The 14456-nt window shown below is 43.1% G+C and overlaps 2 protein-coding genes across 2 annotated transcripts; both read right to left on the reverse strand.

Moving 5' to 3' along the window:
* Window positions 1-1072: 1072 nt before the first annotated feature.
* Window positions 1073-6114, reverse strand: OSTC (oligosaccharyltransferase complex non-catalytic subunit). The gene is made up of 4 exons (XM_026050884.1): window positions 5930-6114; window positions 5601-5694; window positions 3948-4145; window positions 1073-2289 (listed from the first exon to the last, which is right to left on the reverse strand). Exons 1-4 carry the CDS (start codon window positions 6066-6068, stop codon window positions 2271-2273), a joined length of 450 nt encoding a protein of 149 aa, XP_025906669.1. The 5' UTR covers window positions 6069-6114; the 3' UTR covers window positions 1073-2270.
* A 2399-nt stretch (window positions 6115-8513) lies between these two features.
* Window positions 8514-11475, reverse strand: RPL34 (ribosomal protein L34). The gene is made up of 5 exons (XM_026050896.1): window positions 11443-11475; window positions 11085-11158; window positions 10899-10998; window positions 10138-10241; window positions 8514-8644 (listed from the first exon to the last, which is right to left on the reverse strand). The coding sequence occupies exons 2-5, from the start codon at window positions 11147-11149 to the stop codon at window positions 8560-8562; spliced, it is 354 nt and encodes a 117-aa protein (XP_025906681.1). The 5' UTR covers window positions 11150-11158; window positions 11443-11475; the 3' UTR covers window positions 8514-8559.
* Between the last annotated feature and the right edge of the window lie 2981 nt (window positions 11476-14456).

Raw genomic sequence — 14456 nt, forward strand, 5'->3', positions numbered from 1 at the left:
GCTTCATCTTTACCACATGTTCTAATTTTAATTTCCCATTCCCTGGGCCAGGTAAGTTCATCCAGATGATGTGAATGCTATGAAATAGAGATATTCTCACTTGCTGCAAAGAAAGCCTTGTATCAGACATTGGCACACTCTTGTGACTACCCTGAAGTTCTGCAGTGCTGCTGGCACTTACAAAGAATAGCAACCACTTACACAAAATACAAGCCTGCCTTTAATGGAAAATGGAACTCCAGTAAGGCATGGCAATACCTTCTCCTTGTCATTTATTTTATAGTGCCTAGTAGTTTTCTCTTGTGTGAACAGGGAGCCCAAACCCAAACAGAACTTCAATCATGCATTCTGAAATTTTCCTACCTAGTACGCTCCTACTTCTGAGTAGTCTATCTTACTTCAGCTCTGCCTTCTTTTTCCTGGTTCTCTMTGCACCTCATGTTTTAGTAGAGGATCATAGCAGACCTATATTCACAACCTGTGATCAAAGAAATATAAGAAATCATTTAATCTTGCTTAAGACAGAATAACCCTTTCTCGTTTAGTTTTATTTCCCCAAAACTATCTGATACATTGCAATTACAAATCAGCTTGCTTTGTTCCAAAATAGGTTACCAGCTTTCAAATGCAATAAAATATATTTCATATACCACAAGTACTCACTAGATGATTAAAAGCCCCAAGAAAAACTGAAAGTCAGTTGCATTGTCATTCACACTGAAGTTGCAGTGGTCTCAATAGAACAATGACATTTAGTGACATGAGTTTCTGATTTGACTTCCTTCTCATGCATTAAAAAGCTGACTTATTTTGATCAGATTACTTATTTGAACAATACAAATACTCTCCCTGAAAGCAAAAATGTGATTCACCAAAGCCTGAGCAACCACGGGATATCACTTGGGAAAAACTGCAAACAGTAGTTATTAACCTTGTAAAACTGCTTATGTTACATCCAACCTTCCTAAAGACAAGCATGCAAGATGAACAAATCCAGAAGTCATACAACATGTAAGAACAAAGTAATGAAGATACACTGAGGGCAGACAATTAACAGCTAGCTCTGAGATCTAATGAGGAATATGGACAGCAATACTTAGACATTTCACAGTGATGCAAAAAAAAAGGCAAAGATCAGTAAATAGGTTTCTCAATGACAATTACTATATAAATGAGAACAGCACTTCGAACACATACAGCTTGCAAAAGATATTTATGGAGTTCTAAAGGAATCTTTCATTCCCMCAGAATTCAATACATAATTTTATTGACGAAACATAGTGGTAATATTGCCTCAGACTTTTAAAATGAAGTTGAAACCCAGTCTCTCACACACAAAAACAACAATTCCAGAACTAAATGAATTCACCTTGGCAACTGATAACAGTGTATCATTTGGATACAGTACAAGCTCACAGGAGGGAGGCAGGAGAAAGAAGAAAAAAAAAGAGATTTGAGAGATGTCTTGTCCTTGGTACTTCACAAAGAAATTACTACTCAGTAGTGAAAGATGAAGCAAAAATTATGATGGCAGGTAACAGCATCTCAAGCCTGGATGTAATATAAGATGTATATAAGATGTGCTTACTCAAGAAAAAAGAATGTTTCAGAAATAGAATAGAATCCAAATAACTTTGTAGAAAATAAGTTTTATTTGTTTCCTTTCGTACACCATTTCAAAAAAAAGAAATGCACGTTCATACAGTTTTTCTCTTTCCCAGTGCATATCTCAGTTGGCTCATACAGAGCGATTAAGGCAAAAGACGCCTTTGAAATAATTTCAGACACACTGTGTTTTAACTGCAAAGCATCCAAAGATTGGTGGATTTGGTTTTTTCTTTTTTTCCTAAATTATAACCTGGAAAGACAAGTTTCATGTATTTCTTCCCCAATTCAAGTCTTACCACACAGGGAATAGGGGACAGAACCTGCAATAAAAAAAAAAATCAAACCAATGGCTAATACTGATTTCAGGGCAGAGCTAAAGCTGGATTCACTGTTTCATAATGAAGCAGGGTTAAACAAGAACTATTTGGATAACTTTCTCTTTCCAGAAGCTCTAGAACAGGAACAATAAAATGCCATTTTAAACCCAAATCAGCCATTGGTAATGAAAGTTTGTTTGCAGAGACAGCAGCCTTTTCCCRGATGTCTGAAGCAGGTCCTTTTTTCCGTTGACAGTGAACTATGGAATTTGTCAATTGCTGCTGCTTCTTAAACACTTCAAGTGGAGCAAATTCTGCTTGGGCTTTCATACACCACAAGAAGTATTAACCCATCAAGTAGCCCCTACGGAATAAAAGTTAGAAAAAAATGAGAGAGAGGGAGAGAGAGAGAAAGTTAGAAGGTACAGACAGTACACCTCAAAAATAGCACACCTCAAAAACAAGTGAATTACATTATTTAAACAAACATCTCAGATTGCCAATAAAAATTTCAGACCAAAGCTAGTTAGAAGGAACAGGAAATAAATGTCATCCAATGTACTAACCTACCATCTCAACTACCCATTCCMTTTGTTTTCATTGGCTATTGAAAATGAACTTCATCCTCAGTCCAACTTTTRTTATTGTCCAGAATTTTTGATAGTCAAATTACACTTTATGAAAGGATCTGTATTTGTATTCTTTATACAAACTACCACATTTAAGATAACCAATATATCTTAATAACTTGACAAACCTGATAAACTGGACTCATTTTCRATTTCAATTTCTCTCAAGCAATTCTCTCACAATTACTCTGCAGAATAACTATTATCGTAATCCAGGTCTCTTTTATTATTATAAATCTGTTTTATCTGTATCACTTCCTGTATAAAATGTAAAACCAAAATCATTCCAGAACATAGATCTCGTCTACCTCCAATCTGTATTAAGGATGACTCTAGRTTTTTAAAAATAGGACATACATTTTTTTTTCATCTGATTACACAAATCAGCTACTTCTATTAGTTTTGATGTTAAATTTTTGGTCTTTAAATCTGAGACAGTCATGTTAAACAAGGGAAATGAACCAACAGTCTGCCTTTGCATAAAAGATGCACAACAGGTAGCAATGAATTCCAAAGAAACTGTAGCCATTTTGTTAATGGAGGAGTTGCACAAAGCTACCTAGCACAGAAAGTACTTTTAAATATGAAATTGTTTCCTTAATGTGAGTCAGTACACTGCAGAGATTCGCTTTAATTACATCTGACTTCTCCTTTTAAAGGAGGTTTTGGGTGGAGGCGAAAAAAAAGTCAAAACCATTTAAGTGACATGACAGCCTGATGAAACAAGAAAATAAAAAGCAGGCTTCTCTTATGCTATCTGATGCCAAGGAACCCATCACTTGTACACCATGAAACAAATATTTAGGAAAGGAAGAACAACTGTCATTGATAAGCTAACATCTCCCAGACCTACTCTGGAAATTAACTGTCAGTACTTCAAAACAGCTGTTTTCAGCTATTCCAAGTGAAATAGACTGAAAAATAAACAGAAATACAGTCTGGAAGTTCCAGATTTTTTCTACTTTTTGATCTCTGAGTATATGTGTATTAAAACATTATATATAGTACACACTTCAATGTTATGTTCAGTTTTGAAGAAAAAAATGCATCATCTTTAACTTAGGACAGCCTAAGTTATCTCTGAATATCCATTATTCCCCTCTTCAGTTCTTCCAGTTGTGATTCCACACACAGTTATCAGCATAAACAACTCAACTGTCTCACCAAGTTCACTAATATATGCTTTTTCCTCTTCCCCTTTCTTTACCACAGCAGAGTCCTACTGTCATTCAAGGTGGACTGTCCCCCCCAAAAAAGCATTAAAGAAAAGCAACATACAGCCAAGTAGCAAATATTTAACATTTATCATTTTACTTTGTTACTCTTAAGTTTAGCATATGCACACATATGCCACTGGACAGAAGAAATGCAAAAACAGTACTAAGCCACTTACGGTAATTTCATCCTCATGAAGACTCTGGCCATAAAGAAGCTCAAAAGGACGCTTACAAATCCAATGAAAAGCAAGAGAAATCTGTTTAGCTTAGGGATATTTGGTGCATTTGATCGATCAAGAATTATGAATCCTAGGCCCCCCATTGTGAACAGGAAACTGGATGCGAGTCCTTCCATAATATATTGCCCATTTACTCTACGAAAAAAAAAAAGTGAGAAGTCAGAAAGGCATTAATTTTCAAGAAGGAACTTAGCTTTTGGAAACCTATCTACTCAAACTTACTCAGCCTGCTTTAGCTATGCAAATATGTAGAACATTTAACTGTGATAACGGCCCCTAACAAGAAAATAGGTATTTAAGCCGCCTTTGTGTAATTATGGTTAATTTATCTCCAAAAATGCAAGTTGACCAAACAAATGTACTAATTCTCCTCATGAGTTTTATTGCAGGACCATGTATATCAAGGGGATGATACTCAAATGCTAGTTTTTAAGAGTTAGGGAAGAACTAACACAGCATCATTTCAATAATTTCTGGAGTATCTTTTTCTAAAAGCAGTGCCAGATTTCCCTGATTACTCAAAGAACAGAACTGTGATCTCCAGACCACTGAGCTTTTCAAGCCTATTTTGGCCCTAATATAGACACAGCAGTATCTAAATTTCAGTATCACTGAAAAGCTGCACAGCACTCAAAACACATCAGTACATGAAGCACATCTGCTAGTTCCACACACTGCAGAAGTGGTCCGGTCTGCAGTATCAGTTTTGTTTTTGGCTCAGTGAGTCTACACAGGTTGTGGGGACCCAGCCTACAAGAGCTCTGCCTCTCTACCAGCCCATACTGATGTGTTTCCTTCTTATAAAGCCAACGCTGACAAAACTGAGGTAGATATGCAGCAAGAGCCTGCACTTTGACTGAGCTCCCTAAGTCCCACAATCACTGAATCTCTTTCTACTTTCTAAAGCAGCAATGCCACCATTTTGCAAAGACAGCGTGGGTGTAGCAATCATAGGGAACAATACAGAAATGAAGATAATCGTTGTTTCTATGTAAACGTAAGCACTTCTATTATATTATTTCTCTTGATTTTTACTAAAGTGCTTTCATTCCTTGCAGCAATTTATATATATTGCAGTAACTCAAAACACTTTTAGATTGAGATAAAATTTGCATGCAAGATATATAAAATTTCACCAGCAGAAACATTTTTTCTTGTAATTATCAAAAATATTATTTGTTAAAAATTAAAGTTAAAAAGTGTAAATCAGGATTTAAAAGCATATAACAAAAAGCTTCTTCACAAGGATTATACTGCTATGAAGTATTACCAAATATTTCTGCATCCATTTAAAGACTCCAAGAACTTGGAAAACTAAAGTTGAAAAGATGTTTCTTACCTATGTGTTTCCTTTGAGCAACTTTGGAAGAACTGTTTTTTGGCTTTTTTTTTTTCTTATTTTTATTAATTGCAAAGCTTTATTAAAGTTTTTATTGCCTTGTTTTCATTTGCAGATCAAGGTCAGCTACACACCAAATCCTACAACCCCCAGAGTTCACAAGAAGCTGATGCAGCTTGGTTGCACAGCCAGGTTCATGTGCATTTATGTCCTGCAGTATCTGGCTGGCTGGGGAAGTACCTGGCTCCTACCTGTAGGCCAAGAAGGCCACTGGCCTCTGATGCCCATGTTCGTCTGTCATAGACCCAACACTGGGAGGTTCCACGATCACATCGTAGATAATCCCTATAAAAATAAAAATATAAATAAAAATGAATTATCTTAGAATCAAAAAACAAAGAGTAGGATCTGCTTTAACACAGGGGAGGGCAATTTGAGCTCTCTTGGTTCTTTCCTGGCTAAGGTGAAGCTAGAAAAGAGCAGCTTTCTACTTCCCACAGGCGACATGGAAGGCTCCCTCTCAGCCTAACCCCCAGCCCTAAAGTGCCTTTCAGCACAGCCCTCCCRCCCCGGTGGGCACCTCCGGTGATGAGGAAGTAGGAGACGACCACCAGCGCGTAGACGGTCATGGCCGAGGGCATGTGCACCCAGCCCGGCCGCTTCAGCTTGATGTTGGGGCACTCGAGCACGGCGAACGGCAGCCGGTACAGCGTCTCCATGGCGGCGGCACAGCACGCGCCCGCAGCTCCAACGGTCACCGCGGCCGCGCGCCCCCTCCCCCCGCTCCAACGGACACCAACGGACACCAACGGTCGGCACGGCCGCGCGGCCCGCCCCACTCGGCTCCTCCACAGCCACCGTCCACGAAKACGGAAACGGAAACTAAGGGCGGAGGGGAGGAGTGGGTAGGAGGRGACGGCGGGTCCTTGCAGATGGTGACAGAGAGAGGCGGCCGGAGCCCCCGCGCTGTGGCGGGCGAGGGGGCGAAGCGAGAAGCCGCAGGCGGGAAGCGGCGGCCGCAGCCCCCTTTAACCCCCCCCCCCCCCCCGCAGAATGTTCTGGAAGGCGGCGCGCGGGCAGCGCGCACCTGCCAGGGCCCAGCGGGCGGGGCGGGCCGTGACGTGGCGCAGCCGCGCCCCGCTGCCTGCCGGGCCCCGCGGCCAGCAGCGACGCACCCGCAGAACCGCCCCCCCACGCGCGCGCGCACGCACACACTGCAACCAAAAAACTGCCTTGTGGTCCAACCAAGCATCGCTGCTATCAGCCATTGCCACGTTCAGCCTTGACCCTCCTGCTCACAAGAAAACTCCCAGCTCCAGTATGRCTTACCAATAAATGTTTGAGGTTTCTCTTTTACAGTCAGTCCAGGAGTATCTTCTTAACATCTTTCCTTTCAGAAAGCACTAAAGAAAACTAATCCAGTAGTTTTTCATGTAAATCAGGAATACCAAACGCCTACTTCAGAGCACCTCYGGGGTAGCTCAAAACACTTGGCCCACTTTCCACTTATTTTTCCAGATGCCAGAACACTGAAGTCTCTACTAGCACAACAAGTAATACAATTTTAACCTTGTAAACTAACTATAGTAACAGCACCTAAAAATGTCAGGGTAATAACATTAGTCTTAAAAACAACCTACTTTAATTAGCTTCAGCCTCTGGAACAAGTTTCAGCATAACCTCAACTGAGAATATTTCAGACGATGTATTTGCAATGCCTTCCATTTTGAGAACACTAGCAATTATTTTGATGGCTTGAAAAACTGCAAACAAACACTCAGGGTGCTGTGGGGGGATCGTTCTACCTTGCTTCGTTAAGGTACTTCCTCTGCAACCGGGAGCTGAGAGGTTTCCCATCAAGCTCAGCAACGCTGTGGGTTTGCAGGCAGTTGCCCCAAAGCAAGAGCTCACAGACACTGGAATTCTTCACCGGCTGTGCTGGGATCTCATCCTTTGCTGTCAGGGCACTGACAGGCGCTGGAACTGGGCACGCTGCGAACTGCCGGCATGCACCACTAGCATGAAAGAAATCCTTTTGGACATACCCTATGGAAGTTCAGCCTGAAAAGACTTCACAAGTAACCYTAGGGCTCTTCCAAGGGCATCTTCTCTAGCCCCAATGTTGGCATTTAAACAGCATTACTACTAACAAAACCACATTTATAAGCAGTGTTACTACTAACAAAAATTAATAACTCACCATTCTGATTAAAARTTAAGTATTTAAATTACATGTACTTCATGTCATACCAACATGGAAGGGGATAGCTACTTCACACACCAGGCATGCAAAAACTGTTCTGTGTGTCAGAGCACCCCCGTCTAGCATTAGACACAGGTTTAAAACTCTTTAAATATTACCACGAGGCAAGGAAAGGAAAAACAGCCCATTTCCACATCTTTTACAATTGCACATTATATTACCTTGAGTGGGCAAGCAACATATCCAGGAGAACTTTCTTCAGGTTCAGATACCTGAGGTCTTACCTGCTGCTCTAAATGCCATCAAGCCCAATTCTGTGAGGTCTGTACCACCCAGGCTCCCARGCACCTACAGCTCTTTTTATCTGCTGATCCACGGAGCCTCCCTCCCTCAGGACATTCCTAATGGGGCCAGAGCACCACAGCTGCAGCCTTCCTCCAAGAGACCCAGGCAAGGCAGTACACTATGTCTGGGGCACAGAGGACTTGCTCCACAAAGCCACACAATTCCACCCCCCCTCCCCAGACTAAGATAACAGTAACAGCAGATACTATTTGGAAAAAAAATAAAAAATAAGACGACCTTAGACTTGTACTAGTTCTCCTCTTCCTTGTCTGACATCTCTCTTCCAGTCTTTAATTATAKTCTCCCTTTGCTTTTCTTTTTCAGACTGCTAACTTTCTTCTTTGCCAAGTTCTCCAATTTTATATAGCTGTATTTAAAAAAACAAACAAACAAAAAAAAACCAAGCTGGACGTTATTCTACTCCCCTCTATGGGATTATGGGACAACCAAAAGTCCCATTTAATGGGACCTTCTTGAACCTGCTTACTTCCCCTATTTGTTGGCAGCACAATGTACCCTGACTCACGAGTTTTGTTCAATCAAAGCCTTTTTTTGTATTTGACCTGTGAGAATCACCTCCTTCCAGTTTTGACACGCAGGGGCAGTGACTGAACAAAGGAAAAGCAGAACTTTCATTTATTGGGCAGGAAATACAAATAGATTCACTTTGACTTCTGGCTCTGTGCTTGTGCCTTCAACACTTTCACAACGATCTTCTGCTCTTCAATAAGAAAAGCTCGTTTGATTCTGAAAAAGGTAAGAAAAACACAAACACAGTTTTAGCATGTGTAACTAAGTGAAAATATGAGACAAAAGTTGACAAAAGTTAATTATTTTTGTTGTCACTAACATCCAATATTGCACACTTGGTATTTGTTCCAGAATTACATTAGAGAGGCATGTTTTCAATGTTCATAAAAAAAAATCAAAAGTTAGGGAGCATGGCACTATAAGAATGCAGAGGTTTGATAAGAAATCCCAGTGTGCTCGCATGGTTCAGTATTAGTGGTTTTTAAACAGGTGACAAAGAGTTTGAGTAACACCTGGATGCTGAAYTGTAAAACACTGGAGAAAAGTAATAGCTCCTTCACAAATTCCAAATGCAAGAAGTAAAACCTCTTAGTGTCAACCCATTTAGCAGTTCTTAAACTAATTAAAAAAAAGTGTGATCACTTGTGATCAGTTTTCTTCCTTAGAATTACAGGAAATTTAAGTCAGTCTGGTTATCAAAACAAGAACACTTCCTCTCTCATACTTGCAGCTTCTTTGTAAATGAGCGCACCGCAGACTGGCGAGTTAAATCACRCTTAGCTATAGTTATTTCTGGAGGCCAAATAGGGCCACATCTGTATATAGTTCTATGTGATAATACAGATCAACAGATTCAGGGAGTATGACTTASAAGTAAAAATATACCACATACTCTCTATCTTAAAGAACTGAAATGCCAAATCCATATGCATGAGACAAACATGCCTGAGATGATGTAGAAGAATGACCTATCAATTATAGTAAAAAAAGAAACTACATCACTTTTAGGTAGAGTAAGACACTCCCCGAAATACTCAATTATTAAAAATGATCTACCAAACCCAAAGTACCTGAGAAGTTTAAAAAAACACAGCATTTAACATGKAAGGTATTGGTAAGGATCTGTCACACAACTCATCCAAAATAGCAACTACAGTGATTTAACTTAGGATTCATTCACGTATGCAAACAAAGATTTATCAAAAAATACATACATGATTATTAGGTAAAAAAATTCTGGTCACTGAGACCAAGTGAAGGCCATCATAAAGATCAGCCACAGAGAGGCTTAACATGCATCCACATTTTGAATAACAAAACACAACAGAGAAGCTAAAAGCTCAAGTGATTTTACAGTCATCTCTGCAGAGGATGATACAATTAAAGGAAGAATTCTTTACTAGGGGGCTGAACTAAAAASAGAAAAAAAAAGAAACAAACTTATACAAGTGAACAAAATGTTCATCCAACCTGTAAAATAGTAAGAAATTACAGAGAACATCGCTTCTACAAAGAGCCTCCAGAAGAAGTTACCAACTCAAATCCAAAGGGTCAGACTGCACACATCACTGTCAATCTRCCCCTTGTTCATTCTTTTTACCACACATCAAAGAGGCTTTAACATTATGACGTATGTTTTGAAAATACTAAGATATTAACAACTCATACTAGGTAACCTCAAAAATGAAGTCAGCTTTCTAGAAGCTTACCTGTCACGGACACATTTAGCACACATAGAACCACCGTAGGCTCTGCTAACGTGTTTCTTCGTTTTCGAAAGTCTCATAAGAACTTTAGGACGTACAGCACGAACCTACAGAAAGCACAAGTTAAACAGAATCGTAAGACAGCCCTGAATAGTACTTACATTAAGAAAAATCACTTTCACACTTGAAAAACTTGTTTAAAAAACACAGCAACATACAGACAAGGCTCCACCTATACACCTATCYTCAGTATTTCTCTTAGTCCGTCATTCTACCATTTTAAAATTCTGTTTTTAACAACAAATGTGCCGAGGAATCAAAGATAGATATTATTCGTATGCTGATCATTAAGAGGAATGGCACTAAACCAGAAATATACTCTGGAGAAAGAGTATCTTAAAAAGAATTCACCATATCTAAAACTGATTATAAAACTTGGCTTACACCTATTTTCAATATATATATGGAGTTCTAATAGAAAGCTACCTGCTACACCAATATCTGAGTTTAAAAACCTAAGACACTTATGATCTGATTTACCAAAAGCTGCAGTTAAAATAGCACTAAGGATCATGATCACTAAGAAAATATATTTACTATTTAAGCCTTCAAAACACTGGTTTACAAGCTCAACTTTACAGTGTTCAGATGACCCAAGAAACAGCTAAGAAAAAGTGATGTTCCAACCAGAACTCAGTAAGAACCAAGGAGCTGAGTCCAGCATTCAGCAAACAACATCTTATGCCAGTAAAACTAAGACTTACACCGCGAAGCCTTCCTGGGCACACACCACATGCTGACTTCGGTGCCTTCCCAACTTTCTTGGTGTAAAGGTAAACAATCCTGTTCCCAGGTGTTCGGGACCTGAACACATCAGGAAAACATGTAGTTAGCAGGAAGACCAGACGCCTAAATAAACGCAGCTCCCTTAAAAGCAGAGCACAACTTACAGCCTGGTCTTGTTGGAAGCTGTGTTGTAGGACAACCTACGGCGGTAGGTCAGACGTTGCACCATTTTTTATACCTGATCAGGGGAAAAACAAAAGGACTCTATGAGAGCGGCCCCGACGGCAGCACAGGCCTCGGGCCGGCGGGCTCGGCGGCCGCCGCACCCTGGGCCGCAGAGGCCTCGGCCAGCCCCGCTGCGCAGGCGGCCCCGTCCCGGCAGCGCCGCCGCCGCCCTCGCGCCCCGCGGCGGCCCCGCGGCGGCCCCCGGCCCCCCGGCCGCCCCGCCGGCCCCTCTGGGCAGCGGATGGACGCGGATGGGAGGCAACAGCCGCCAACGGCCCGCGGACACCGCCGCCATACCTGGCGCCGCCGGACCCGGAAGAGGAAAGAAAASCGCCTCCGTCAACGTTGAAATAGCGGCGCCACACGACCCGGAAGGAATGGTGGCGCCCGCCCGCTTTGCCCCGCCCCTGGAAGCGGCGGCTAGGGCGCCGCCATGTTGTCCGGAGGCCGCTTGGCCGCTGCCTCCTACAGCTAAGGGCGCAGGGCGCAGGGCCAGGGCTGCCCCCGCCCCCAGTTTCTCCTCGAAYCTCTGCTTTCTCCCATAGCTCCCTCGCCCGTGCAGACATTAAACGCGCTGCGGTTGTCTGCCTCGCGCTGCCGCGTGCTCAGCAGCCCGCGGGCCGGCGCCGCTGCTGTCCCCGCGTTTGCTCGYGCTCATATTCGGATTCTTCAGAACCTCCCGCTCCCGCAGCTGGCTGCCCCGGGCGACMGGAATCTCTGCTTGCCCTGCAGCCCTGCAAACAGGCTCCTCTGCCCTCCCCTTACCGCCACGCGGCTTTCTAAAACAGCAGCTGCTTTTCTCAAAGAACCATTTTGCTTTTCGTTACAGAAGTTATCTCGTCCTAGCACCATAAAGAATGTCTAAATGTGCTGTTCAAAGCTCTCAATCTTCACACGTTTTTCTGCACCGAGGGGTCAGCCTGCACCCCCTGGAAGCAGCGCGTTCTTAGGCAAACATATATGGTCAAAACTCCGGTCGCACTAGACCCCTGTTTTCCTTCGGTAAGGAGCAGGTTTATCTTTACGACGTTGGCAGCGGTGTGGCAGGACCCACGGCCTTCGGTGCCCAAGTGCCAGGGCCCAGTGGTGCCTGAAAGGGGCCCCTTGGGGGGCCGCTCTCTGTGAGCAGAGCTCTGCAAGGCCCGGGGCTCGCCTGAGCCAGGCCCGGGGCTCGCCTGAGCCAGGCCCAGGGCTCTCCTGAGCCAGGCCCGGGGCTCTCCTGAGCCAGGCCCGGGGCTCGCCTGAGCCAGGCCCAGGGCTCTCCTGAGCCAGGCCCAGGGCTCTCCTGAGCCAGGCCCAGGGCTCGCCTGAGCCAGGCCCAGGGCTCCCCTGAGCCAGGCCCGGGACTCGCCTGAGTCAGGCCCAGGGCTCGCCTGAGCCAGGCCCAGGGCTCCCCTGAGCCAGGCCCGGGGCTCCCCTGAGCCAGGCCCGGGGCTCCCCTGAGCCAGGCCCAGGGCTCCCCTGAGCCAGGCCCGGGGCTCCCCCGTGCAAGGCCTGGGGCTCCTCTGGCCCGCGCTGCTCACGGCTGCGGACACGGCCCCGTGCGCTGGGCGTGTGGGGGCCGACGCCACGTGGGCGCTTCAGCCTTCCGTCCGGAGAGCGCTTGGAAACCTTTGATGTGCGCGCAGGGCCTCTCCACAGATCTGTAATTTGTGCTCATTGTGCAGCATCCTCCCTGTTTTCTGTCTGTAATTATTATTTTGATTAATTATTGACTCTTTTCAAGTGCAAATTATGGACACCAGAATGTTTCTAATTCATTAAAGAAGAGAAAATGTGTATGAACTAGATAGAAGGATCTATTTATAAGAGGAGCATATTCTATACAACAAGTAAATTTCAGAGCAATTAGAGTACTTAATATGAACTTTCTAGGCCCAGAACCCTGAGGGGAATAAGAAAGCCAATTAAATTAGATTAAATAATCACGCCTAAATATAAAAATATATCAGAATCCAATTGTTAAAGAACAACACTATTAAATTATGATGGAGTAGTTTAGTTGTTATAAATGCAACAAGTTTCTGTGTTACTGTGTTTTTGTGAAAAAAATAATACTGATATTTTTGAGCTGACCTGGTTCGGACTCCAGCCTCACCTGATACAAACTGCACGAGCTATCAGTTAAATTCACTTCTGCTGATACTTCAGCCTGTCTTTCCAAATATCTTCAGTTTATTCTGTAAAAGGATCAGAGCAGTCAAGTCAACAGTCTGCAAGAGTATCTAAAAAATGTTAGTTTTAAGTTGATGAGCCCTACCCCTACTCCTTCCTCTTCATAGACCTGAACTATTTTTGGGGGAGCAGCATTCTCCAACATCCACCTTTCTGATGAACTCTTTCTGCACTTTTCCTTGAATAGAGCCAAAGGCAWGGAATAGCAAATGCAAAACCTCTCATCTTGAAAAACTATCATGCCATCCTTTAAAAAACACCTTTTTTTTTTTCCTTGCCAGTATGTATAAGTCCTGAGAATGTGCTCTTTATTCCTTAAAATTGGGAATTGAGGTTTGTTTCCAGGGGGTATTTTCTTACTGGTGATGTAAAACTGTCCCCCCTCTCCCCTTCCCCCCCCCCTTTTTTTTATCAGAATGCCAAAGAGCAATGGGCAGCATTTGGCCTGGGCCAGCAATTTGCAGCCATATTCTATGTATTGCACCAGAGGAAAACTTTGTTCAAAGTTTAAGACCATTCCTGGTATGCTGGCTGTCCTTGTGTGCTTTCTTGCACAGCCCCCTCCTTGCCTTTCCTTCCTTTGAAAATCTGTGTGTGTGTGTGTGTGTGTGTGCGCGCGCGCGCACAACCAGCCACTTCCAGGGGAACCGCCATTAAAGCAAGAGCAAGTGTGTGCCCATGAGCAAAGCTCTCCCATCGGGAGCGCTGGGAAGCACAGCCCTCCCCTGCCACCCCCCCAATYCCGTGATGACCCCCCTCACCTTAGGGCCCTGTGACCCTCGTGCCGCAGCTGCCCTGTAAATGAGAGAGGGAAGTAAGAAACCTTCCACATATATTAGGAACTGACTAAAAGGGCAAAAAGGGGAAAATGGTCCTATGGTCCATTGCCTCTTTGGACATCTTTTTTTTTTTGCATTTCCTTTTCTTGTTAATGATGTGACATGCATCGCAATCTGATTGTATTTATTTGCATCAATGTAATCTTTCACAAGATGGACCTGTGCAAATTACGTTACAAAAAAGTGTAGTTCATTTCCATTTCAGTGGAGCTTGTTAAACAAGCAAAATTGTTTTGTAGCAAAGGGAAAAACAATTTAGTGCAATGCACTCTTAGCATAGGAAGTACATAACATCGT

The sequence above is a fragment of the Nothoprocta perdicaria genome, unplaced genomic scaffold (genome assembly GCF_003342845.1).
Source record: "Nothoprocta perdicaria isolate Ctin4 unplaced genomic scaffold, notPer1 scaffold_71, whole genome shotgun sequence".
NCBI lineage: Eukaryota > Metazoa > Chordata > Aves > Tinamiformes > Tinamidae > Nothoprocta > Nothoprocta perdicaria.